The sequence below is a fragment of the Astatotilapia calliptera genome, chromosome 7, assembly GCF_900246225.1.
Source record: "Astatotilapia calliptera chromosome 7, fAstCal1.2, whole genome shotgun sequence".
In the NCBI taxonomy this organism is placed as follows: domain Eukaryota; kingdom Metazoa; phylum Chordata; class Actinopteri; order Cichliformes; family Cichlidae; genus Astatotilapia; species Astatotilapia calliptera.
Window position 1 is genome coordinate 35,735,858 of NC_039308.1, and position 26,314 is coordinate 35,762,171.

At 37.7% G+C, this 26,314-nt stretch overlaps 4 protein-coding genes across 4 annotated transcripts; 2 read left to right on the top strand and 2 right to left on the bottom strand.

Moving 5' to 3' along the window:
• The first annotated feature begins 542 nt into the window (after positions 1–542).
• LOC113027379 (GTPase IMAP family member 7-like) lies at positions 543–1,443 on the top strand. Its single transcript, XM_026176994.1, has 2 exons — positions 543–570; positions 725–1,443. The coding sequence occupies exons 1-2, from the start codon at positions 543–545 to the stop codon at positions 1,441–1,443; spliced, it is 747 nt and encodes a 248-aa protein (XP_026032779.1).
• A 2,866-nt stretch (positions 1,444–4,309) lies between these two features.
• On the bottom strand, positions 4,310–8,471 carry LOC113027380 (GTPase IMAP family member 8-like). Its single transcript, XM_026176995.1, has 6 exons — positions 8,410–8,471; positions 7,247–7,787; positions 6,819–6,911; positions 6,527–6,564; positions 5,673–5,729; positions 4,310–5,475 (listed from the first exon to the last, which is right to left on the bottom strand). Exons 1-6 carry the CDS (start codon positions 8,429–8,431, stop codon positions 4,850–4,852), a joined length of 1,377 nt encoding a protein of 458 aa, XP_026032780.1. The 5' UTR covers positions 8,432–8,471; the 3' UTR covers positions 4,310–4,849.
• A 144-nt stretch (positions 8,472–8,615) lies between these two features.
• On the top strand, positions 8,616–9,933 carry LOC113027381 (GTPase IMAP family member 7-like). The gene is made up of 2 exons (XM_026176996.1): positions 8,616–8,655; positions 9,199–9,933. Exons 1-2 carry the CDS (start codon positions 8,628–8,630, stop codon positions 9,921–9,923), a joined length of 753 nt encoding a protein of 250 aa, XP_026032781.1. The 5' UTR covers positions 8,616–8,627; the 3' UTR covers positions 9,924–9,933.
• A 5,812-nt stretch (positions 9,934–15,745) lies between these two features.
• On the bottom strand, positions 15,746–17,418 carry LOC113027382 (GTPase IMAP family member 8-like). The gene is made up of 2 exons (XM_026176997.1): positions 17,365–17,418; positions 15,746–16,463 (listed from the first exon to the last, which is right to left on the bottom strand). Exons 1-2 carry the CDS (start codon positions 17,384–17,386, stop codon positions 15,850–15,852), a joined length of 636 nt encoding a protein of 211 aa, XP_026032782.1. The 5' UTR covers positions 17,387–17,418; the 3' UTR covers positions 15,746–15,849.
• Between the last annotated feature and the right edge of the window lie 8,896 nt (positions 17,419–26,314).

Consider the following 26,314-nt stretch of genomic DNA (forward strand, 5'->3'; position numbering starts at 1 on the left):
GAGTGGAAACCCAGACGACCTACCGCCATTGTCCTATCCCGATATCTTCGCGTACCTTGTCTGTGGAGTCAGCGCATACACGGCGAATCTTGTTTTGAAAAACCAAAAGTTGTATCCAAGATGGCCGACTTCTAAATGGCCACCATGGTCACCACCCATCTTGAGGAGTTTGCCCCCTCACATACTAATGTGCCACAAACAGGACTTTAATATCACCAACCATTCCCATGTTATTATGGTGTATCCATATAAATGGCCCACCCTGTAGATTTATAGATATGTAAATGTGCGTATATGTAAAACTTTCATGGATTAAATATGATGAACTTTGCCAAGTAGTAATAAAATTATATAACAGTCACGCGAAGGCTCAGCAGAACTGTTTAATGATGAACCCTACAGGCTTCCCCCTCTGAACTAGCTTTCAAATAGCTCATGCTGATAAAGGCCGAGAGATTAGATCCACCCTGTGGGCAGACTGCTATAATCTTCTTCACACTAAGAGGAATCCTGCTTCCTTTCATTCTCCAAACAGAGAAGAGATGGGCAACAGCGAGTCATTCTCTGAAGGTGAAGCTGAAACTTTAATTTAGACCTCCAGCTAAAATTTAGATTGCTAACCAAATGAAATGACGCAGAATGTATGAAATGATACAACTATTGTAATTTGCTGTTAAAATATTTTCAACCTATCATGAGTATAACAGAGTTTTTATTTCTACAGGTGATCCTCTGAGGATTGTGATGATTGGGAAAACTGGTGTTGGGAAGAGTGCTGTTGGTAACACCATTATTGGCAAAGAGGTTTTTCAGTCTTTAGTGAGTTCAGAGTCAGTGACCGAGACTTGTGAAATAGAACGAGTTAGAGATTGCAAAAGAAAGATCCAAGTGGTCGATACCCCCGGCATTCTGGATACGTCTAAAAATACAGACATCATAAATAAAGAGATTGCAAAATGCATTCACATGACCACTCCTGGGCCTCACGTCTTCCTGCTGGTTCTTCAGATTGGCAGGTTTACCCAAGAAGAAAACAACTCTGTGCGAGCTCTGGAGAAACTCTTTGGACCTGAGGCAACAAACTACACGATCATCCTGTTCACTCACGGTGACAAGCTAACTAAAGAGAAGACAACCATACAAGAGTATTTGAGAACTGGCCAACCTAAACTCAGACAGTTGTTGGCTAGGTGTGGTGAAAGATATCATGTCTTCGATAACAAAGATAAAAACAGAATTCAGGTGGCTCATCTGATCAAGAAGATCGATCACATGGTGGGAACAAATGGAGGATGTCACTACACAGATAAAATGTTTGAGAAAGCGCAGGAGCAATTAAAAACATCAGGACAGCTTTTAAATGAGGCCTTCATGGCAGAGCTGCGGCAAAAAGTCATCCTGTTTCAGCAAATATTGGCTAATCCAGAGGGCTGGACTAGCTAGGACTACACTTGCCAGTCTTCTGAGTCAATAATGGATCCTTAATCTGATGTAAACGGCCATTAGTTTCCAATTTTGTAATCACAGTAGCTTAAAAAACTGCTTAATGTTTTTAGTTGATATGCTGTCTTATGTCTATTATTATGTGTATAATAGTGTTGTCTGAGAACAAATGTATAAATAATTTAAGTCTGTATGTCTGGTATGTAACCTACATTACATTTATTTTTATGTTCACTAGTAAATAGTTTGAGCAGTATATACAAATTCAAGATCTGCTGTAATTAAATAAAACATGAATTGAAAAAAAAGGTTTTTTTCACCTTTTTTGTTTCACTATCAACCATAAAAGTTGATACATCAATCGCGATTTGGTCAAAATTCAGTGACTAATTGAAAACGATCTATTTACTATTTTGGTATCATATCATAATTTGAGGAAGAGGTCAGAGCATCGATCTGAGTTTTACTTATATTGTACCAAATTGCGGCACTACTTGCCTCAGAATACTTCATACTGTTAGGTAAAGAGTTTACATTGTTAGAGACATCAACAAATAGTCCCGTAGGAGTAAGAACTAAGTGAATGTGGGCAGGGAAAGCTTCTTTTTAACAAAATCTCTGGAATCTCCAGAGAAAGAGAACATTTAGGGAGAAGGAAAACAAGGACAAAGTATAGATGATGGGAGAGAGGAGACAAAATTACATGAGGCAGTAGTTATAAACCCCCGGGGAATGAAAAGAGGTAATAGGGAATCAATGCTCAGTGTATAGAAGTTTTATATAAAAGTTTTAGATTTATATTTTTACAGTAACTTGATAACAGCAAAACTACAGACAGACCACAGGACTCATTTTCAAAATACAATGACAGTAACTTTATATTTGCACTAGTTTTATGTGTCAGATTGAAATATTCAAATTAGTGTTTCACCTGTTGTTACATTTTAACCTTTACCTAAAGCTGTTTGGAAACTACTAAGATTTCTGAACATAATAAAAACCTGTTATCAAATGTTTTATACTCCCATAGAGCACATTAGTGATCATGATTACTGCTGTTAAAAAATTATCAAGGCATAATCATGTCACGAAATACCTGAATGCCATTTTATTACTTTATGAGATTGGAAATGACTGGAAATGAAGACGAGGAGTTGCCCTGTTTTTTCACATATCTTTATTACTGTGAAAAAGAAAGGCCAGCATTGACCAGGACATGAACAACAGGCTATCGTCACTTTTTTGTATTCACAAATTAAAAAGTGTTTTTGCCCTGGAGATGGAAACCAAACCAAACTAGATCAAACCAATAACCGCAACACAAGCAAAGCAGCATGTCGTCCTTGTAAAAAGAAGTAAAAAACGAACAAGCCAAGAGGCAAGTTTCTATTTTACATGTTTTATTCATTATCAGCACAACAATGAAAACAACACAAAAACAAAAAACAAACAGAATCACATATATTTAAAATCATTACATGCATTTACAAATACATATATAGGGAAAAGAGGAGATAAAGAAAAGAAGAAAAGAAAAAAAAAACTACAAAAAAACAATTATTTACGATCTACCATCTTCACTCCAGCAGTGGACCTTGGATTCATTGGGTGTTTCGGCCACGTCTATCACTAGACACCCTTATCCAAGGAGGCCCTGCCAGGGTTGATCAGGCCCTGGAGTGTGTCACTGGTTTATGTTAAAATTGTTATTTCTCTTCTACTTCTCTTCTACTTTCTTCTGTTTAGTTTTCTACAATTTACTTTCTTGTACCTCTTTAATATTTATGGAGCCTCACTTTTTCAAAGGAATAGAAAAGGTGATAGAGAGAAGTAAGACAACAGAGAAAAGATCAGAGAGGAGAGCTGGAAGGGGGGCGCCTGATCTGGCATCCTAAACTCCCCCACTGGATCGGACTACATCCTACACCCCCCCCCCCCCCCCCCCCCCCCTCACCGTATCTAAAAGCATACTTAAAAGAGAGGCAGTGGAAACCTCCTTTAGGTTTCATTACCATGATGTTAACTGCACGGCCCCCAGGAGGCCCTGAGACAGCTGTATCAGTCAACCAGCAGAATTTCTAGTGTTAAGTTTTCTACCCTTTTGATGCCCCCTGCTGAGGCAGGCCCACCACGGGTTGATCAATCCTGGGGGTGTGTCTCGTGCTTAGCTAACTGCCTTAGCTGCCCAAGTGTCAGCCCTCTTTAGCCACAGTGACTGCTCCTCTCAGCAGTGTTAGCCAATTCTCTTATAGACTACCGTTGTGCCTGTCCTCCGATCCCAATCTCTCTAAGCAGTTTTGCTGTCGTACTGGCTACAAAGCCCCTGCACCCCACTTCCACACCTTGATCTTCCAGCCTCTGTCCTCTGCCCCAGCTGCCAAGTTGGCATACCGCAGCCTCTTAAGCTCAAATGCTTCCTCAGTTGCTTCCTCCCATGGTACTGTCAGCTTAATGACGTACGCAGGTTTTTGGGATTTAGACCAGAGGACAAGGTCTGATCGCAGAGTAGTTGTTATGATCTCTGTGGGAAAAATTAGTCTCTGATCCAAGTCTACTTGCATCTGCCAATCCCTGGCACAGGCCCAGATCCAGGGTTAAAGGGCTAGTCCTCAGCTTGTCCCCCTCAAATGATGAATACTGATGCTCCTCTTGGTTCGTAAAAGGTTGAGCTGGACCCTACCCCATACCACTAAGCCAAGATTCTTAAACATTTAATGCAGTATTTTATATAAAACCCTTAAGTTAACAATGAAACTCTGGCTGTTCAGTGTTAAATTACCACATATTCCATACAGACCAGTCAGTATAACAGACCAGTAATAGAATAAACTGAAGCATAATTAAATAAATGGAATCAACATAAATGCTGGATTTATTATTATTTATTGATTATTATTAATTTTTACATCCTTGTACATTTCTCTATCAATCTTGCCTCATAGACGTGAAATTCAGAAAAAGGTATCTGTCAAATAGCCACCTTTAGCTTGCCCATTAACATTATTGCTGTATGCAATCTAAATTTCACAACAACATAGACAACGTGATATCCAGCAGGACAGAAAGTTGGATCAAAGATTTTTTTATTAGTGGAGACAAGTCTTGTATATTTTGACCATGATGCTAAGAAGTATAAGAAAACTAGAGGTTAGAGTTAATATCACAAAATAATGATCAGTATGCAAGAGCAGTAAGTTCACACAGCTTCAAAAAATGATATTCATACTTGCCATCTTGCACAAAGTGGTAGATAGTTTCAAATTACTTTATTCGGACATTCAATATGAATCAGCCAAAGAAAACACAATTTTCACTGTGCATATGATATTTTTTTCTATAAAGACTTGAAACGTTTTCTCTGTATAAAAGACTTGTTTTTTGGACTTGCAGTGTAAAGCAGCTACAGCTAACGTAAACAAGACATCGTAGATGTTCTTATTGTTGGGAAATTTGGAAACATATCTGGAAATTTCTTGACAAGTGCTTTGAATTGTTTTGAGTCTTTGGAGCTGTTCCTGAATACATGGTAACGATTACTGCAAGCCTTCACAAGGTGGTCCAGGTGACTTCTTTCACCGATAAATTTATCTACACTGCCCTTCAAATCTTCTCCGTGTGTAAACAGGATGATTGTGCTGTCCCTGATTCTCCAGCCAAGGCTTTTCTCTAGCTTCTCTAATATGTTTCTCTCACCATCTGTGAACCTGCCCAGCTGCATCACAAGTAACGTCACACAATGCCCTTCCTGACAGTACCTCTTACACTCTTCTACCTGTGCCTGGTTTACATGTTCCTCTTCATAAAAAAAGTCTGGGGTGTCAACTACTCTAACTGGTATCCCAAATATCTCCACTATTTTCACCTCACACCTGGTGGTGACTGGTGTGGAGCTGGGATAAGACTGAAAATGTTGGTTTGAACCACCAATGAGCTTCCCAGCAGTCAGGATGGTGTTTGCAGATGCACTCTTTCCAGTTCCGCTTTTCCCGAGAAGAACCATGTTATAGAGACCTTCCCTTGAACCATAGACACCTGGAAGATGTGGTCAGACAAAACATTTAGTTATTTTAGCAGCAGGTCCTTGCAGTTGCTAGAGTCCGACATTAAGACTGCCTGTTTTGGGGGTTTTTTAACCTCGAAATTTATAAAGGAGTACTTCAAATATTATTTAAATACTTTAATTTACTTTCCTGTCAAAGTTACATGTGTTGTGTTTTTTTGAAGCATACCATCATGTTGTCCGGGTGCTCTTTTTGCAGGCAGGGAAATCTGCTGTGAGCTGGCACCTAAAAAGGGCATATCATATACTCATATACTGTGATTTTGTAATTTTGTAACAACACAGTCAGAAAAAAGCAAATGCTGTACTGAGCAACTATGTTAGTGATAGCTTTTGAGAGCATCTGTTTAATTTATAAATGCTGAGTCTGCTATGAGTGCAGTGTGTGTGATGAATCTCTTTTCAGTAGGTAACTTGACTGTCGTTATATTACTTTCTAACAGCATGGTCGTCAAGCATCAGTGTTACTTTGCAGTTTTTTGTCCTACAACAAGTTACACTTCGGCATGAAATCTGTATTTTTCTGTGATTTTCACTTATAGTTAATTTCCATACCATCTGAAACTGATACCAGAATCTCTGTCTTATTTTATCAACATCATGACACCCCAAAGTCACTTTAAAGATGTTCTCATAATGCGAGTGGTTGCAGTTCTGCTTCCCATCTATCAAGCAACTGTTCAAAAGGCAGCGAGAATGCAAGTTCATTGTAGTCTGTATGGCTGCAATAATGTTGGTCACATCATGATTTTCAGTCAGAGTTCCCACTATTCATAATCAGATCATTATGCATTTGGTTAATATTCTCAAATTTAAACAAATACTTTCATTTTAACTTAGTGTTTGAACTGATATGCGTGTGTTTATCAGAAAATTATTTTTCATTTTAAACTCTGGTCTGAAATTTAATTTAAGATGCTGATGAAAATATTTCATTTATTGCCATAATTTATTACATAATTTAATACATGACATAAAGCCAAAAGATCAGTTTCCTAACATAGGTGGATTTAAGAAACTCACCTGTACTCCGAGGATATTGCTGAGCATGCCATGAGTGTCTGAAACATTAATGTGGTCATTAAATATCAACAGAGAAGGAAATGATAAAATATCACAACAATAGCTGTGGCAGGAGTTTTCTGCACTCTCTTGGTCCCAGCTTGTTTTTTTTTCTTTAATAAATCTTCTGAAATGGATGCTTATGCTTGTAATTGAGATTTATCTTTTTTTGAAAGACAAAACATAATTCACTTTAGTTTTGTTTTGAAAAATCCATTTGAATATATCACAAAGGACTGAATTCTGTCATTACCTGTGTTTCACTTTGGTTTGCATTCCTGTCTCTGTAGAAGCAGACCTGCCAGTGTTTCTCTGATAAGTCTCACCTGTATAATCACACTTTCTCCTGATAAAAAATATTTGGAAAAAAATGAACTGCATTCTTCAATGAGTTAATTAAGTAATTAATTAATTAGGCTTCATGTTCATTTTATTTTACAGGATGAAGTTTGGACTTGTTAAATTATGAAGGAGAGATTAAACATGTGCTAAATGTCAGAAATAGTACTGTAACTTGTGAGGATTGAACACATTTAGTTAATTATTGTGATCTATGTATTATTCAGAATATAGAACTTTTTGTAGTATTTGAACAATGTGGAATTTCACCATTGATAGAGACAATAGAGAAATACAAACTAGTTGTTAATAAAATATGTCTCAGAGGGAGACAATTCTTACCTCGTGCGTATCAGGTGATCTTTCCTTCGTTTCACAGTGTGTTGGGGGTAGTTTTTGTAGTCAAACTGAAATGGCCGTTGGTGTGAACACCACTCCTTACATTGGAAAGCAAGATTTTCATTCATAGTTGCCATCTGGATATTGTACATTTCCTTAATGCGACCTTGTAAATTCTCTCGACTCTCTTCCAACACGATGACTATGTTTTCTGTGACATTTTCTCCAAACACACGTTGAAGGTGAGAGATTTGAGTCACAACTTTTTCAACTTGTGTGTTTTTTGAATCTATTACCAATATGAACAGACGAGGTCCAGGATCAGAAAGAGCCATGAAATCAATGATTAGCTGATCTGGGAAATCATATTGCTCATCAAAGAAATCACAAGTACTGATGATTCTGTAGAGGTTGTTGTTATGCTCAACAAAATTGCCCAGTTTTGTGACAGAAGCATTGGGATCTCTAATGATTGTACTTCCAGTCCTGTTCACTGAGTCAGCACTCTTTCCGAGCAGAGCGATGGTAAACTTCCCAGGATAATCTTTAGGAAAGACAAACAAACTTAATTTTCCATAAAAATGTTGTACAAAACTTAAATCTGTCAATGTTCCTCCTTTATTCTACCTATGGGGTGTGATTCTTCTATAGTAGATTTATTTACACTTATTTTGATTATTTATATTTATTTAAACATTTATTTTTAACCTCTTACTTAAAAAAACTAACAAAATGTCAGTAAACAGACAATATAATCACTTATCTGCAACTATGAATGACAAATATACTTCAAATTTTAAAAAAGGGGAAATTTGTGTCTCAGTCACTCACTAAAAGCTCTAACGCTGTGCTGACACACACACACACACACACACACGCACGCACGCACGCACGCACGCACGCACGCACGCACGCACGCACGCACGCACGCACGCACACACAGCTCAAACTATCTATCTATCTATCTATCTATCTATCTATCTATCTATCTATCTATCTATCTATCTATCTATCTATCTATCTATCTATCTATCTATCTATCTATCTATCTATCTATCTATCTATCTATCTATCTATCTATCTATCTATCTATCTATCTATCTATCTATCTATCTATCTGTTGTCAGTATATAATATTGTAATAAAGCTGTACAGCAGTAACTTACATGGAGGCTGTGCAGAGCTCATCTTGTTAAGGGCTTAATCATGAAGACTGCAGGTTTCGCTGGAGTCTCTGAACTACCTTTGAAACAGATCAGACTCTTGCTGATATAGGCTGAGAGATTAGATCCGCCCTGTGGGTGGAGTGCGGTCTTTGATCTCACACTAAAACAGTGGAGCTGCATTTCAGTTCATTCTCTATGAAGTCGCGAACAGACAGGAGATGGGCAACAGTGGGTCGATACCAGAAGGTGAAGTTGGAGCTTTAATTTGCTTCAGACTAAATTTAGGCTTTCAGCAGAACCGAATAACACAAAGAATTGATAGGGAGAGATCATTTTTGCATAATTTAACTTCATTTATTGTGTGATTAACTCCTTGGGGACTAAACTGATGTAGCTACAGTACATAGCAACATTATAGAAGTAGGACAGAAGCCCCCCAAATTTACTCACTGGTGGTTGTGGAGATGAAGCAGGTGGAGGCTTAGTAGGCTCCGAGCAACCAGGATGACTTGGAGATGGAAAGGAGGTGGGTCATATGACAGTCTGAAAGGCAGAATGACAGAAGTGCACTGAGGTTTGTAGCACGGGGAACGAAGACTGATTTTCTCACACAGGTGAGCAAGAATCAGTGCGGGAAAGTGGAGGTGATGTAAAGAATAGACTAGATTTCAAGTCTCTATGAACACAGTCAGATTAGATACCAATGCTTCATCAGTTAACTTATGAATAGGCTCCATTTAAAATCTATTCATCCATGCAATAAGTATAACAAAAACGTTCTTTCTCCAGGTGACCCACTGAGGATTGTGATGATTGGGAAAACTGGTGTTGGGAAGAGTGCTGTTGGGAACACCATTATTGGAAAAGAGTTGTTTAAATCTGAAGTGAGTTCAGAGTCAGTGACAGAGACCTGTGCAAGAGAACGAGTTAAATACTGCAAAAGAGATATCCATGTGGTCGATACCCCCGGCATTCTGGATACATTTAAAAAGGCAGATGACATAAATAAAGAGATTGCGAAATGCATCCACATGGCCAGTCCTGGACCTCACGTCTTTCTGCTGGTCCTTCAGATTGGCAGGTTTACCCCAGAAGAAGAAAACTGTGTGGAAGCCCTGGAGAAACTCTTTGGACCTGAGGCATCGAACTACATGATTGTAGTCTTCACTCATGGTGACAAGCTGGCTGAGCAGAAGTCCATACAAGAGTATTTGACAGAAGGCCACCCTAAACTCAAAGAGGTAGTGAGCAGGTGTGGTAACAGGTATTATGTCTTCAACAACAAAGATAAGAACAGAGTTCAAGTGGTTCAGCTGATCAAGAAGATCGATGAGATGGTAGCAGCAAATGAAGGATCACACTACACCGATGAAATGTTTGAGAAGGCACGGGAGATTCTGCAACACGAGCGTGAAAAGACACCAGAAAAGCTGTTCAGCCACCGTGAGTTCATGGAAGAGCTGCGGCAAAAAACTCTCCAGTTTCAGCAAAAGTTGGCTTTTTTAGAGGACTAGCTCGGTGATTCAGGACCATTTTGACCATCATTTAAAGTTGATTATCTGCCATATGATGAACTAATTAATGGTAATAATTTTTAGTTAATGACAGTTTAGAATCCATTGTTATAGTTTCTAGATTTAGTGAAATGATTCTGGTGCTGATCATTTAAAATATGGTATGAAATTGGTTTCCATGTCAGCTGTATCACTGTAAATTCATCCATTTGTTCACATATTAGTCAAGTCTGGGTTCCAACTGTAAGTTTAAAATCAATTAAAATATGCAAACTCCAACTACATGTGTATAAGGGTAAACATTATCAAGCAAAGGGTGACAACTGATGTAAGGCTGTTAGACACCAAATGCACAGTGAAAAAAATGGCATCAACATGAAAGGATGCTGAGCTGTTGCTGATGTTTCTAAGCAGTAATAGAAGGAGAAGTTCATCCAGTTCTCATGAGGAAATTCACAAAGTTGGTGCTACATAAAGAATAGGTCCAAAAAATATTTTTAACACTCAAAATATTCCCACAGATTTTAGGCATCTGGTGTGTAAAGGCCTTTATTGTTTATGATGATTATAAATATAGAAAACACCACTTGTTATTATTCTGGAGATATACATAAAATCCTGACACAATTTAATTTAATATAGAACGTTTTCTAAAACTTTTTGTCTTTTCCTCACCACATCAGAATGTGATAATCTGGAGTTTACATTTTAGGGTGGATGCATGGAGCAAACCTTTGAAAACTGAAATCTTAGTAGATGATTAGAACTCCTGGAGGTTGTGCTGGACCTCAAAATAATGCAGTGAATTTCAACACACGCTTTAATTTGGGATGCAATGGTTACAATTTACGATTCAATGACTTTTAAAAAATATATATTGTGAATTATTTAAGGTACATACCGTTATTACACATAAAAACATTTGATTATTTTAATATTTTTCTGTGCTTTAACTGATTTTTTTTTACCTGTTTTTCTATCATGATCTTGACTGCTGTGGATACTAATGGACACCCTGTCATGGGTCGCACCGCTAATACACACCATGCCCAGTGTGCTTGACCTGAAAGCCCGGTTCAGTAGTCTAGTGTGCTAATTGCTGTGTTTGGGCACAGTTAAGTGATTAGTGCCCTGACCTGTTTAAAGATGTGGGTCTGGGTGTGGTTCAATTGGACTTGGAAATGATACATAGTGTCATCATCAATTGCTTTGCTTAAGTAAATAAATCTGTAAGGCCTATGACAGGACAGTGTTTCACAACTGTTGTCTCAGAATTAAGCAACAAAAAATAGAAAATGATTAACCCAACTCAATCATTAAAGTCATGTGTTTGTCAAACTCCAAATGGAGCTGCCAGATTTTTAACTGGTTCAGAGAACAGCTGACACATCAGATCATTGCTGCTCTGGCTCAGTTACATGCATTAAAATACAGCAGATATGAGTAAGGAAAGTAGGACAGAAACAAAGATGTTAAAGTGATGAGACATCGTGATGCAAATTCAATTGTGTAGCTAAAGGCAACTGAAAAGTAAGCAGCAGGATTTCCTATGGATTGCTAAGGCCATAGACATATAAGTTTATATAACTGTAAATAACTCAGCCATACCAAAACCAGTGTCTGTGTTATTTTTGTAATTGTGATGAGAGCTAAAAAAATGTGAATTTAACTCACTAGCTTTTAATTGTGACTGAGTTATTGTTTTGTTCTTTGTATGTGTTTGTTCCACTTTTTACTTTTTTACTATGTGCAGCACTTTGGTCAACCTGAGTTGCTTTTAAATGTGCTTATTAACAAATTGATTGATTGATTAAAAAAAAAAAACCCTCTGAAAACTTCCAAAAATGTCATCTTGAGGCAACTGTTGTGATTTGGCACCACATAAATAAAACTGAATTGAACTGAATTAAACTAAAGTGTGGTTCTTTTCCCCAGGAGTCGTAGTGCAGCTCTTTTAATGAAAAACTTGTGGCTGATGTCATTTCCCTGCTTTGGAAATTAACAGAATTCAAAATATTCACTCTTTATTTTTTTTTTTAAATCTGTTTACTTTTTCTTCTTAATATAATGTAAACTGCCAGAAACACTGAAACAGGAAAATATGAGGAAGAAAGTTACAAAACTGCAGGCGACACACAGGCCTCATTCAAGAGAAATAATAATGAAATATTACTGTTAAATGAGTTTTGTGTCTCTGCTTCTGTCTGCTTTTACATTTGAGCTTTTATTGATAGCTGGATGGAAGCCAGACTTTGGTAGGAGATTTAGACTTTTTGGGTATAAAAACCTGTTATGTACAGAGCACGTTAGCATTTTTCTTTCCCACTATAAAAAAATCAATTAACATGATGCTATGACTTGATAATGATAACCTCAGATAATGTCATGTTATCTAATACGGCACTATTATATTAGATAACATATTATCTGACTGCAGTTTTACCTCATGAGACTGCAAATTGCTAACTGTATTTCTTTTTATGAAAGCTTATGGGAAAAGAAGCCTTTTTCCCGCTTATCTTTATTACAACGAAAAAGAAAGGAAAACACTGACGAGGATAACAACAGATTGTCATAACTTTTTATATTCAAAAGTCAAAGTCTCTTTGGTGTCCATTCAAATGGACATAAAGGTTCACAGGAAATATAGTAACACAAACCGAACTTACTGTACAGAAGTACGGCGGAAGTAGTCTTTAAAAACTCTGTACGGTAAGTTCGGTTTGCGTTTCCCGGCAGGTTTATCTCCACCTGGAAGCAAACCAAAGCACACTAATAAAATACTGATCTGTTGCTTTTATCCACGTGTTTCATTGTGATTTTTATACTTAGGTTTGTACTTTGGTTTTAAAACTGAAAAAATATTTTTATACTTTTACACCTCGTTACTGCATGTAAAGGCCCAATTATGTGCTATCAGCCCAAACTGTTACCATTACTTGTTATAATTTTGCTTTGTTAGGAAAACTCTTTACATTTAATTAAGATGTTACTTTATTTGCAGCTGGACAGAAACTGTAGAGACTTTGAAATTCCATCATATAGACTTGCTGTTAGTGTGATTTGATGCTAATAAATAAAAGAGCAGTATTTCATTAGCCCAACACACAGGGTGATCCGCGTCAACTCGCTAACGGAGTTTTGCTGCATTAATGCGGTTGTGGCGTTACTGTCATTTTAACGAGATTAACGCTGACAGCACTAAAAACATTTGATCTAACAGCTTAACCTCTTTTTAAATGCTTAAAAAGAAACATGGGGAAGTCCAACTACAAATCTGAAGTCAAGTAATAATAATAAATAAATAAGTTTGGATTAATTTGTTACTGATTTCATAAACTTTGATTCATACTTTCATACTTTGAAGTGTAGTTTAACTTGTAGGAGTAATTGTACTCAAATTTCAAACTCAGAATAAATTCAAATGGATCCTTTTTGTAAGCCAAATAATGAGATATTTTCAAATGGTGTAAGTTTTTTTTCCCATTGCATGTTGACTAAACATCCAAACAACCCACTGTCAAATAAATCAAATCAATTTACGCTGCAGCTGATACCTGTTAACAGCTGAAACAACGGTGACACTTAGTGGAAAATATCCAACACTGCGAGTTACAGTGAAGACACATAATGCTCTGACAGGAACACTGAATTATTACAGCTGTGCTCATGTGTTAAATACTAACATATGTGCATACTTTGGTGTATGTACGCAGATTTATAAACACTACTTGATAAATAGCACTGCTAAAGTCAATGTGTTTTTGTGTTACTTCTTTGTGATAAAGAAAAATGAAAAAGTTAATTTTTTGTGCATTATTAGGTAGTGCCAAGAGCCATGGTTTCACCATCATTACCAACAATTTTCTTATCCATTTATAATAACACAATTTTAATACCCACTTATTTACTGGAGGCATGTATGCATATCTCCTTGCTTTTAAAGTATATGAAAATATATAACCATTTAATTTATGAATATTATATATGGTTGATAGATGTGACATGCAAATTTTAAAGTTCAGGTGAATAATTTCTGCTTAAAATAATGCATTCACTTCATGAATTCATGTGATTAAGTATTTTCCAAGGAATAGGTTGGGGCAGTACAAGGTGGCTCTATAGTATAGCGATTTACACATCAGATCAGTTGTACCTGTGATATGTCCTGGCAATCTGTCATGGCCCAACAATAATTATACACACTTCAGAAGATATCCCATCCTGTCCACAGTTACTGGTCTTATGAATGCAGCTTCTTGTGTCCAATTGTCCAGTCCCATAGTACGCGCTGACCATTAAGTATGTACAGTGAAGTATGTATATGTATTTAGCTGTGTCACAGCATTTCCTAATTGTACAGCAGTATTCGTTTTTGCCATTAGATGGCAGTAGAGGCCTTGGTATGTCATTTTATCCACAACAAATTTACATCCAGCGCATGGATCCAGAAAAATCCATGTTCCTCTCAGAGATGGTGGCTGTTGGATGTTCCAAGTGATTGATGTTATTAGATTGAAAAGCTGCTCACTAAGAAATGTATCGAGTTCCTTATTATGTCCCTAATTAATTACATAATGAGTTCCTTAATAAGTGTAATATCTTTAAGTAAAAGAATTTTTAGGCTGGATAGGACAGCATATAATACCCAGTGGGGCATGATCTGCTTGGTTAAGAATGGGTGATGTCTGTTTTGGTCAGACTTTTGAAATGTTTGGTCGCCTATAAAATCTGCCAACATGTATCCTCCTCTGTGGCATTGTGAAGAACACAACAAGCTTATGTTGGATCAGAATATATTAACTCATTGGTGGCAGGCCCTAATTCTCATTGAGGTCTTCCCTGATCTGGCCTAGCTTGTTGTTTCTCTGTTTCATCCTTTATCTTCATTGTCAGTACAGTTTCATGTATTTATTTCCATTTGGAGTTTTCATGCTTGTTTCCTCATCATTAACTGGGGACCCCTGCCTAATGTTGTCAATTCACTGTTAGCAGGCACCACCATCAGGGCACCATGAACAACACTTCATATCGGTTTGCTTTTTCATCTGTAAAATCAAATTGTTGTAAACTACACAACCAACTTTTTGTTGGCAAATTTGGAGCAAAAACAAATGTAATTTGTGCAGACTTACCAATTTGCAGGTGCTAATAAATTAGCATAGCATGTTAATAGCATTAACATCAACTGGCTGTGTTACCTGGGAAGCTAATTAGCCACGCATTTAATGTCAGAGAATTGAGGTGAAGTCTGAGTAAAATGACAGTGTTGTGTTGCAGTTTTAAAGTATGGGGACACAAGTTTGTAGCTTTAACCATTGCAGTTCATATGAGAAACAGCAGGAAAATGACTGATTTACTGATATTTATTCTATTTATGCTGTGATGAAATCAGAATAAGGAAGAACGAACATGAAGATAAGAGGGCAGAGAGAGCAGGTAAAATAAAATGATTAAACCCTGAAAACAAGCACAAGGTTAAAAAAAATAGAAGAATAGCCCAGACTAATATTTGGTCCAATCAAAATAGATTAATTTACTTACCCTTCTATAAGTCAAGTGAAATACAAGCCATCTTTTCATCTGACATGCAATTTTCAAGTGTTTCTTAAATTTGTCCAGGATTTTAGATTACACATAAGGCAAAAGTATGATTTCAGTGGAAGGTTAGCAGTAGTAGAATTTAATTATAATTATTATACAGTCACAGTAAATTACACACCGCTTCAAAAAATTATATTTGTACTTGCCACCCTTTACAAACTTGTAGATAGTTTTTAAATAAGATTATTCAGACTGAATCAGCCAAAGCTAACACAAAGTTCACAGACAACATGATGTTTATTGATGGTTATAGTGTGAAAGCTGGAAACATTTTCTGACTATAAACAACTAACATTTGGGCATTCAGTGTGTGTTAGCCAAGTTAACCGCAACAGAACAGTGGGAATGATTTTTTTGTTCTGAAACCTGGAAACATGTGTTCAGATGTCTCGATGAGTTCCTTGACCTGTCTGGAGTTCTTGGAGGTGTTCTTGAATACATGGTAACGATCGCCACAAGCTTCCACAATGCGCTTGAGATGAATCCGTTCACCAATAAACTGCTTCACATCACAATGCAGATTTTCTCCGTGTGTAAACAGGATGATTGTACGGTCGCTGATCCTGCCAAACTTGTTCTCCAGCTTCTCTAATATTACTGCCTCACCATCTGTGAACCGGCCCAGCTGTATCACAAGTAATATCACATGCTGCCTTGACTTGCAGTACTGCTTACACACCTTGATTTCTTCCTCATCTACGGGTTGGTCTTCGTAAAAGAAGTCTGGGGTGTCGACCACACTAACCCATCTCCCAAACATCTTTACCGTTATCTCCTGACACTTTGTGGTCACCGGTGTAGAGCTTGGGTAAGAAAAAAAATGCTGAGCTGGTCTACTCTGATGCTTTCCAGCATTCAGGAGGGTGTTTCCTGAGGCACTCTTTCCAGTCCCAGAGTTTCCCAACAGAATGATATTAAATACGTTACCCCTGCCACCTGGAAGAAATAGTAATAGCAAACAGTCAGTTATTTGGCAACAGATATAACCTGAGATGTAACAGAAAGGATCAAAACCTTATTTATCTAACCTCTTTCTGCAGATGAAGCAAACCACCATCAGCTGGACTGTCTTGGCACATTGTATTTTTAAGCAGGCAATGTCAGTTAAATTAACCCGACTGAGGTATTGTCTTCATGTATTAAGGACAATGCAGTGACTTTATAAAGCTGATGAAGCAAAGTGGGCACTGTCATGACAGATCACATTAGCTCACAGTATAAGTCTCACATAAAGTCTCACTGATTACTCAGAAAAGGAAGGTTGTTGCAGTGAAGCTGATCACGTGTGGAGAAGAGTGAAGCCCTGCTTAAAAAGTCTCCATCCTACTTTTTCTTATTATTAAGAACAATCCACCATTACAAACTGAAACCACATATTGCAAAAGAAATAAACCAGTTTTTGTCATATTACATCACCCAAACAGTTATATCTTATTAACACATATTAAATTAAGGGCACTATGTTGTTGGGAAAATTTGACAAATGTAGTATTCTGATTCTACTGGGTCATTATTTAACCACCAGGTCTAAACTATCCTTAGAATTATTATTATATAAAAGTATTCTCATTAACTTAGCTCATATGAAACACAGTTTGGATGTGTAAGAAAACAAATTGCTGCTGAGATTAATAATTGATAAACATGTATTAAATTGAGTGCCAAATCTTAAATACTTTTTATTTCTATTTAAATAGCTACAGAAATACTGTAATTCAGTCCTGAATGTATATTTGAAGTTTTTAAACTCCTGATGCTATGATATTAAACACAATACTTTTAATGTGATAGAACCATTGATGCCATGAAGTAATTAAATTAACAAGATGTCACTTACCTGAACACGTAGCTGAGCTCATCTTGGCAGCTTTCTTAATGATGTGCTGACAGTGTGCAGGTTTCAGTGGAGTATTTGAAACACCTTTGAGGCTCCTGCTGTGTATACTGAGAAAATAGATCCACCCACTAGATGGGCGGAGCGCTATCATCTACTTCACACTCAAAGAGTGGAATGCTGCTTCATTTCATTCCAACAAAAAAGTCACAGACTAAACATCAGCAAAAGAAAATCAGATTTATATTGCTGTAAAAAGTTAGATAAAACTTGTCAAATTTAATGCAATAAAAAACGTATATTTTTCTGCAGGTCCTCCAAAGAAGGATTGTTACAGTATTACTGGCCAAAGAGGTGTTGGTCAATAATACAGGCAGGGTAATTAGTTAGATAAAATGAATTCATGATTGGCCAGTTAAATCTCTCTGGTCAATGCTGTTGGCATTCTGGTTGACTCTAAAAGTACAGAAATTGCAAACTGCATCTATTTGTCCTCTCCTGTGGCTCACGTCTTCCTGTTGGTCCTTCAGATAGACAGGCTCTCTGAAGAGGGAAAAGTCAGATTTAATATTTTGTGTGTCTTTCTGTGCCATTTTCAGTGAAATATAGGGATTAGGATATTTGCATCATTACATTCTGTGAAACAACAGCAATGTGAAACAACTAGCTGTACTGTTGCTGTGGTTTCGTGTATTCATTGTTTGTACATAGGTGAAGGAAGCAGACCAACCAGTATTCCCTCCTAACTTTTCACAAAATGATGCTTTGATAAGACTGGTAGATGTTTCATTTCTACAAAAACAAAGAACAGCGTGAAAAGTGTGTCCAAAGCAGAATTCCTTCAAAGTCTGAGGTAGACCCCATGAGAGTGCAGGTAAACCAGGTAAACCAGGTACTTTTGTTGCCTCAAAACACAAAGGAGGTGGTGGAACTTCCCTGCACAATGCCGAAATTATTTAAATCATATACTCTATATAATAGTTTATATCAAATAGTGATGATAAATCAGTGCAAACAAAGATCACATGGAGATCCCTGTGGGTTAATCATCCTGCCTCTTCCACTGAGTATTCCCATGATCTTTGTGCACATCTTAAATAACTGTGAATCTCTTCACCTGGCAAGTCATTGGTTTCATCCAGCCCCATCCCCATGCTTCATGGTTTCAGGAATTTTACAGCATTTTTTAAGCAGTCTTTTGCAATGTCAGTTTAACCTGATATCACAGTAAAGCGTGTTATAGCCACGCCAGGTCCACCGTGTCCATTTCATGCTTTGGCTTGACATTAATAACACATTTGCATGTATGTACATGTTAGCCGCCTAGCCTAATTGTGTTTGGCAATTAACGACTCTGGAATGTACTTCATATGTTTTTTTTCTCACTACAGAGGCTTGGCTTTAAATCTCTCCCCCTGCTGGTAATGCAACTTCTACATCCGTGTCCATTTTCTCATTTTGGAGAGGCAAAGCAAAAAATAGACATGGTGCAACAGTGTGTCTATTACACAATTTGCCATGATACTGGTTTGTACAGTTTGTGCATATCTTTACAAATACTTATCACTTTAAATTAAGAAAGACAAGAAAGACATTAGGTTTAAAAATGAAAATCATGAAATATGTCCTTGTCATGTCCAAAACAAAAAGGCCTTTTATGATAGGACTTGATAAAAAAAAAAAACAGATAGTAGCAATGGCTGAAAGACATATCCATCTTTTCTGGTAAAAAAACAAAACAACAACAACAACAACAACAACAACAAAATAGATCTGCTCTGTCCTGCTTATCTCAACAAAGGGTTCTTTTTATAACTTTTTAAAAACAAATATATAATTACTATTTTTTCTATTTTTATTTATTTATTTCACAAACTTGTTTAAAAAAATGTTTATATAAAAAAACTTGATCACATCATTCTCACAGTACTGAATAGTACTAGATGTACAGTCACGTACAGCTGCAAGTTTCAGCGCACAGGTTTGCTCCATTTGTTTCACCCCTTACAGCACCTGTTTTACCAGGATGCTGTTGGTGACTGATGGGGATCAAATTGACATCTTGGAAGGACTAAAAATAAATAAATAAACCAGCAACTTGCACATTGCCTTAATTCTTTAAACGTCACCTATCTGATCTAAAAACTCTCCAAGGGACCATCACTTTTTTCTCCTGCAGCGTTGATGATGGTGAAATCCTTGATAAAAGGCATGCTTTTCAGTATGACTCAGGAACTGCACAGATATGTACTGCAAGAGATTAAGTTGACTGGTTGCATGATTTAACACTGCACATGTTTTTGTTAGTGTAAATGACAGTAGGCCAAAAAATATCCTGCTGAACTTGTCAATCAAAAAAATCAATCAGTCAAACTCTGTTTGTGTAGCACATTTCATGTAGGTTAGAACAATTTTTTCAGATGACTCACAAGCCAATGATAACACAGACTATGTTTAGCTTAAAGTACAAACAGGCATTCATTGTTAGAAGCGACATGAAGGCTGCAGAAAGACCTGTTTCTACTCACCAATCATCACAGTGGTGTATTGTCAGGACCCCTTAGTGTTAAACTGTAACAAACCAAAAAGCCATTTGGTGTAATCTTTCAACACATATGTGACAGGCTGGGTTAACACCATGAGGCCCCAAGCAGATGTGTTTCACTGGAAAAGTTTGCTTTATAATGTGAAAGTCTTAAAATTGATTTTTCACTTGGTTAGACTACAGAACTAAGTGGAGGCACAGGAGGAGCCTGTCGCAGGTCTAAGTATCAACTGTCTCCAATACCTATTCACTCATACTTTAGGATCAGCATGTGACAACCCACACAGTACTAAACCACCTAAAGCACAGAGGGTGCTATCTGATAACACTCTTAAGTGACTGTAACTGTGCATTCAGTGTTATCATCCAGGGCATCCTAATCAGCAAATTACAAGACTTATAAATCTCCAAATCTCCCCACCTTCACCTGCATCAAAGACTTCCTCACGAACTGCCCACAGAAAGTCCAAATAGGACCCACCTCTCCTTCTCCCTCACTGGAGCACAACAAGGCTGTGTGCAGTCCTTTACCACTATTGAATGGTACTAGGAGTACACTGACTTGCTCCTATTCTCTAAAGGACCTTGTATTGTGCTCAGAGATTTGAATCTATCACCGTGTTTAGAGTAGATGTACATTTAGCTGTATACCCTGAAGAAATTTTACAGAAGTAAAAAAAAGCGGGAATCCTTATGAGACTGATGATCAGTGCACAGGGGAATAGGTCCTTTGGCAGCCATTCAGATGTACAGCGGTCCCTCGTTTATCGCAGGAGTTACGTTCTAAAAATAACCTGTGATAGGTGAAATCGGCGAAGTAACCAGTGTTTACAATTATTATAGATGTTTTAAGGGCGTAAAACCCCTCACTACACACTTTATACACTTTTCTCTGACAGGCACGAACATTTTCACATTTTTCTCTCATGTTTAAACACTCTCAAAGTTCCAAGATTCGTAGAAAAATAAGTTCGGTATTATAGAATGAAACCAAAGATCAAACCCTGTTTTCAGGTCCAGAACATGGGAATAGAGCAGCTGCGAGAGAATTCAACATTAATGAATCAATGGTACGGAAGTAGAGGAAGCAAGGAGAATGAGTTGAGGAAAGTTTGACTTATTTGACTGTTTTGTTTTGTTTAATGCGCCTCATAATCCGGTGTGCCTTATGGTCCGAAAAATACAGTAACTTCTACCTTCCTTTAGCTTTAACTTTTTGTGCTGTGGTTAACATGTTCCTCTGCCTTTTGGGTGTTACTGCAGGTGCCTTTGATGATGCAAAACGTTTCGTCGACATTGTTGTGCTTGTTGGGGAGAAAACTTACAGGCATACAGTGCAGCACTTCAGAGTCACACTGCCAACGATCGAAGATTTATGTAAATTTAACAAGCTGAACGCATTCTGTACTGTACAGGAGCCAGGGTATGGAGGAGATTTATTGACAATGGTCTACAGCTGATACAATGTGCTGTGAAAAAAAGAAAGAAAGAAAGAAAAGCATGCAAAATTGCACAAAAAAAATCCACGAAACAGCGAGGCTGCGAAAGATGAACCGTGTTATAGCGAGGGACCACTGTACTTCCAAAGTGACCGGTCATTTATTGTATGATCAATGACCACCAGGTGTCACTATTGTGTTACCTAGACAACCAAATGTTCCTGACAACCAGGAATTTCTGTCAATGAGATCCTCAGTATGTACTCCTGTTGAAATGTGCTTGGCAGAGGATTCTGGGTGTTGGACTTCACTCTGCGGTTAGTTTAAAAAAAAAAAAAAAAAATTATTATTTTTAGCTCAGATGTAGAACACACACAGGCATATCTTTTGAAATGACATAAAGTTAAAAGAGACAGAATAGGGGTTTTACGTTTCCCTTACTCTGACACTTTGATTTTGATTTGACTCACTGTTTTTTTTCTCATCAGTTAAGCAATGAACAATGTGCCAGTACACATTTTTCATTGCCAAACTTAGATAGCAGATGCCCCTGCTGAACTGCTGTGGATGCTGTGAGGTGGGATTATGGGAGTTGTTGGCTTTGTATTGGTAGGAGAATAACACATAACACATTTATAACAGCTACATTTAGAGAGCACTACAGGACTCACTGTCAGTGGACTGGGATGTTATGTCTGGGCTCTCTTTGATCACAACAGGAACCCTGAACGATGGTGAAGACCTTCCCCTATGTTTGAGGCTCAACATGCTAGTGCATGCATGCTTTGTCAGGACCCCTGGTTGTTACATTTTTACAGAACCCCAGAATCCTTTTAACTTTAGGTTTTTAAAGAGTAGGATATCAAATAGGCTCTAATACAGTTCCCTCAATGTCTGAAAAAGACACCATGAGGGACATGAGTCCTGCTTTAGGACTCAATAGGACTCATTAGGTCATCCAACAAAAGGTCTAATAAGTATATGCCATAGTGAGGCATCCCTCTGTCAAAATTCACAAGAGTCACTATTCCTCCTGCAGTTTTCTTGTGCTCAGGGTTAAGGACACATCTGTTGTTTTATGGGCAATAATCTGTGAGTCATGGTGTTCAGAGCTGTTGAAAACACGCAGTTCTTTGAATCTTTGGGCTGAAGGAGGGACAATACTCGGTGTATCAATGCTCAATCAACAATCATTTATTTCCATACAATTCAACAATAAGAGCATTACAACGTCCGGACGGGAGAGATGCTACCAGAGGGTCAGGCACATGTCTCAAAATGGTGACGGGTTGCTCAGCTTTTTATAGTCTCTAGTGGCCCCCAGCTAGTCGTAAAAGCCAAAACATCACATTTTTTCTCTGTTACAGCGCCTAAGTTATGACCTCGGCAGTTGTTTCTCTGCTTTCTGTAAGGTGGGGGTGTGGAATGTGATCTATCTATCTCCCCTGTCTTTAGACACAGAGTCTCCTGCTTACAACCTTCTCTTCATGATTCAACAATTAAGCATGTCAAGAAAACAGTGTAACACATTCCCAGCAGATCAAGGATACAGAGTGATGCACATTTATCTAATGAACTAATATGTGAATATGTTCTGTTAACTCAAAAGTATAATGAGAACTAAACTACATACAGCTCACACACTCTATATTAAAGGGTATAATGTGATCTACAGCAGTATTCTAATTCAACTACTTTGATTACATATATAAGGTAACATATAATAACAGAATAATATCACAGAGCATATCTTCTATTTAAAAACTAGGGTAAATAATGTGTTGGCTGCTAACTTCAAGTTCTTTGTTCAAGCATTCCAGTATGAGTACTAGCAAGAAGTATGTAGCTTTTCAGTCCAACAATTACAACTACCCTTTCATTCAACACCAGATCTTGACAAGCTGTACTTTCCATGTTCTGCCTGTCAATGAGATTTGGAAAAAAACCCAAACATTGCACGACTTTTATTAGGTGGCACCACATGAAGAACAAAAGGACATGTTTCTACAGCAGTCAAAGGGAAAATGATTGCAAAAACTGCCACAGACTCAACAATAGAACCTGGAAATTCACTCCATACCATGCACCTCTTGACCCAGATCTTTTTTTTTCACAGTGTCAAAAGATGCTTTCAGTTTTTTATTTGTGAAGCTGTGATATGAAGTGTATAATTAAAAAACAAGAACAACAACAACAACGAAAAAAGTTTAAAAAGTACCTTTCAAAAGTGATATCTGCTTTTTCCTACTTTAAGGTTTTTGTATTGCTTTCTTTCTTAGATACACAATCACTAAACCTGGTGAAGCTGTGGCTCTTTCAAAATGAGAAGTATAATTTTGGTAGCAGTCCATTGTTTGGCAACCGGCACTAAAGTAAATGACAGCAAAATATATTTTGGTTTGGTTACAGGACTCTCAGGTAAGAGCCTTTCAGCCAGGAAACTCACTGCAGCAGCTACTTATATTTTTTTTAAGAATGTCAAACTCAAGATGATGTATATATTTACAATGATATAATGAAAAATGTCCAGTATTATAAAGACAGCTCCAAACAATTTCCCACACTCGGTTCAAACTCAAGTTTAGCATTTGATCACCAGGGTGGTCTGAGGGCTCAACGTCCTCTATAAAGGGCTTTGAGGCAACTGTTGTTGTGATTTGGCACTATATAAATAAAACTCTTTAGCTGCTTTTTAAAAGTTTCCACAGAGTCCAAACTCTGTAGAAATAGAGGCAGTGCATTCCACAGTCTGAGTGCAACAGTTTGGAAGAATTGGTCTGCTCAAGTTCTGAAATCTCAAAAAATGGTATGCTTAATGGTGACTCTCCCCTATCACTTAAAGACTTTTTCAACATTCTTCCTTCTTTAATTTCCACCATTTAATCCTCACCTCTGTCTTGACTCACTTCCTTTTCTTGATTGTCAAAGTCATCCTACGATGCTGCCCTGCGACATTCTGTCTAGGTCGTCTTACAGTCTCTTTCAGATTGCACCTTCTGCATAAGATAGTCTACCTTTGTGCACATTCATCCATTCTTTTAAGTTACCCTGTGTTCCTCCCTCTTCTTTAGTATGGGTTCACCACAGCCATTTCCATCTTTTTTGCAAAAAGAATATATAATTCTGTATTTCTCTTGTCAACACAATACCTTAGTGGTCAAAAATCAACAAAAGTTAAAAATGAAAATTAGATTCATTGTGGAACTGTGTCATTTGAGTGTGATATTAAACCACATAGGCAGAATGTGCAACATTCTCCAGTCTTTATATCTATAGTAAAGGCTAGAGATTTGTAAATGCAGTGGAACAATGCAAGTAAGAGTTACTTACATGGCGCTTTTGAAAAATTATTCTTAAGCTGTGAAATGTAACAGATGCACTCCTGGTGATATAGGCTGAGGTCCACCCAATAGGCGGAGTGCTGGGAGCTGCACCACATTAAAACAGTGAAGAGCTGAGTTTATGTTCATTTGCCAAATAGTAAAGAACAAAAATGGTTAACAGTGCTGCAATCCCTGATGGCAAAGTTGGCTCATTTATATAGACTTCTTCTTTATACTACAGTCAGTGTTTATTAGCTGCCTCTTTTTTTAAATTTCTATTGCAGTTGAAAATATGTTCATTCAAACAGTAATTATAACACTGGGTCTTTCTTTCTTTCTGCAGGTCCTCCAATGAGGATTCTGATGATTGGGAAACCTGGTGTTGGGAAGAGTGCCACTGGCAACACCATCCTGGGTAAAACATATTTTAAGTCTAGTGTTAGCTTGGAGTCAGCAACAAAGACCTGTGAGTTTGGAAATGTTCCAGACTGTGAAAGAAGGATCACTGTGGTCTATACACCTGGCTTTCTAGACAGATCTAAAACTGCAGACAGTATAAAGAAAGACATCGCAAAATCCATGCAGATTACCACTCCTGGCCCTCATGTCTTCTTGCTGGTCCTGCAGATTGGTAGGTTTACCAAAGAAGAACAAAATTGTGTGGACACTGTAACAACCCTTTTGGGTTATAGCACCACTAGGGGGGGTTGCCCAACTATTGTAGTAGCTATGGGGGTCTCCTAGTGGGTGTGTGTTGTTAGCGGCAGCCATTCCATGCTGCTCATATTCCATTCTCCAAGAAAACACCTTACTGTTGTGACAAGCTGGCGCTGGCGATACCAATCCCTGCGCATTTAGGCTCGGACGAGTACAGCCGAGGAGACCTGGCTTATAAAGTGTAATGTTGCTGACAGCGAATAAAGGTCTGTTATTGGATTTAACTGACTGGCTTCGAGTTATCCGGCTAACATCCACACCACATGCCCGCTGGACCTGCTAGCCGCTCCTTACTCGCCAGACAGCTGTTACAACACCCTGGAAAAACTGTTTGCACCAATCACCATGATTGGAAAATTAGTTAACAAATGTGGTAACAGGTTTCATGTGTCTGACAACACTAACTCCATGAACAGAGAACAGATTGCTGAGCTTGTCAATTCGTCAGCGCGGTTAGCGCCGCGCAGCTGCTCGCACAGGGTGAGCCTAACTCGCTAACGGAGATTTGCCGCGTTAATGCGGTTATGGCGTTAATGACATTTTAGCAAGATTAACGCTGACAGCACAGGGGTAACCATCAAAGCATAAATAAAGTGCCATCAGTGAGAGGCTGCAATATTACCCACCCCCGAGAGCCAGAGACCACATGTCTGCATACCTGCTCCAATAGAAGGAAGAGCAACACCTGAGATGGACAGAACAAAGGGCATGAGCTGATATGTGAACTACCAGTAATAAAGATGTTGTAATAAACATTTATAGTTAATACTAGTTAGAACAAGACTTTAAATAACTGACACAACATAATTGCTGGATTAAGTTGAGTTTATTATTATCATTATTTTCCATTTTGTTTTGAATAGATATCAAATAAACTGGATGTATAGAAATTGTTCTATTTTACTCATCAACATTTTGTCTTATGCACG

Bases quoted from the DNA above. Each gene is read 5' to 3' on its own strand.
- LOC113027382 (XM_026176997.1), bottom strand. From the start codon at position 17,386: ATGAGCTCAGCTACGTGTTCAG. The intron at 16,464-17,364 runs GTAAGTGACATC...TATTTCTTCCAG, and splicing joins GAGCTCAGCTACGTGTTCAG to GTGGCAGGGGTAACGTATTT.
- LOC113027381 (XM_026176996.1), top strand. From the start codon at position 8,628: ATGGGCAACAGTGGGTCGATACCAGAAG. The intron at 8,656-9,198 runs GTGAAGTTGGAG...TTCTTTCTCCAG, and splicing joins CAGTGGGTCGATACCAGAAG to GTGACCCACTGAGGATTGTG.
- LOC113027379 (XM_026176994.1), top strand. From the start codon at position 543: ATGGGCAACAGCGAGTCATTCTCTGAAG. The intron at 571-724 runs GTGAAGCTGAAA...TTATTTCTACAG, and splicing joins CAGCGAGTCATTCTCTGAAG to GTGATCCTCTGAGGATTGTG.
- LOC113027380 (XM_026176995.1), bottom strand. From the start codon at position 8,431: ATGAGCTCTGCACAGCCTCCAT. The intron at 6,912-7,246 runs GTAAGAATTGTC...ATTTTTTATCAG, and splicing joins GATCACCTGATACGCACGAG to GAGAAAGTGTGATTATACAG. The intron at 6,565-6,818 runs GTAATGACAGAA...TTAATGTTTCAG, and splicing joins CAAACCAAAGTGAAACACAG to ACACTCATGGCATGCTCAGC.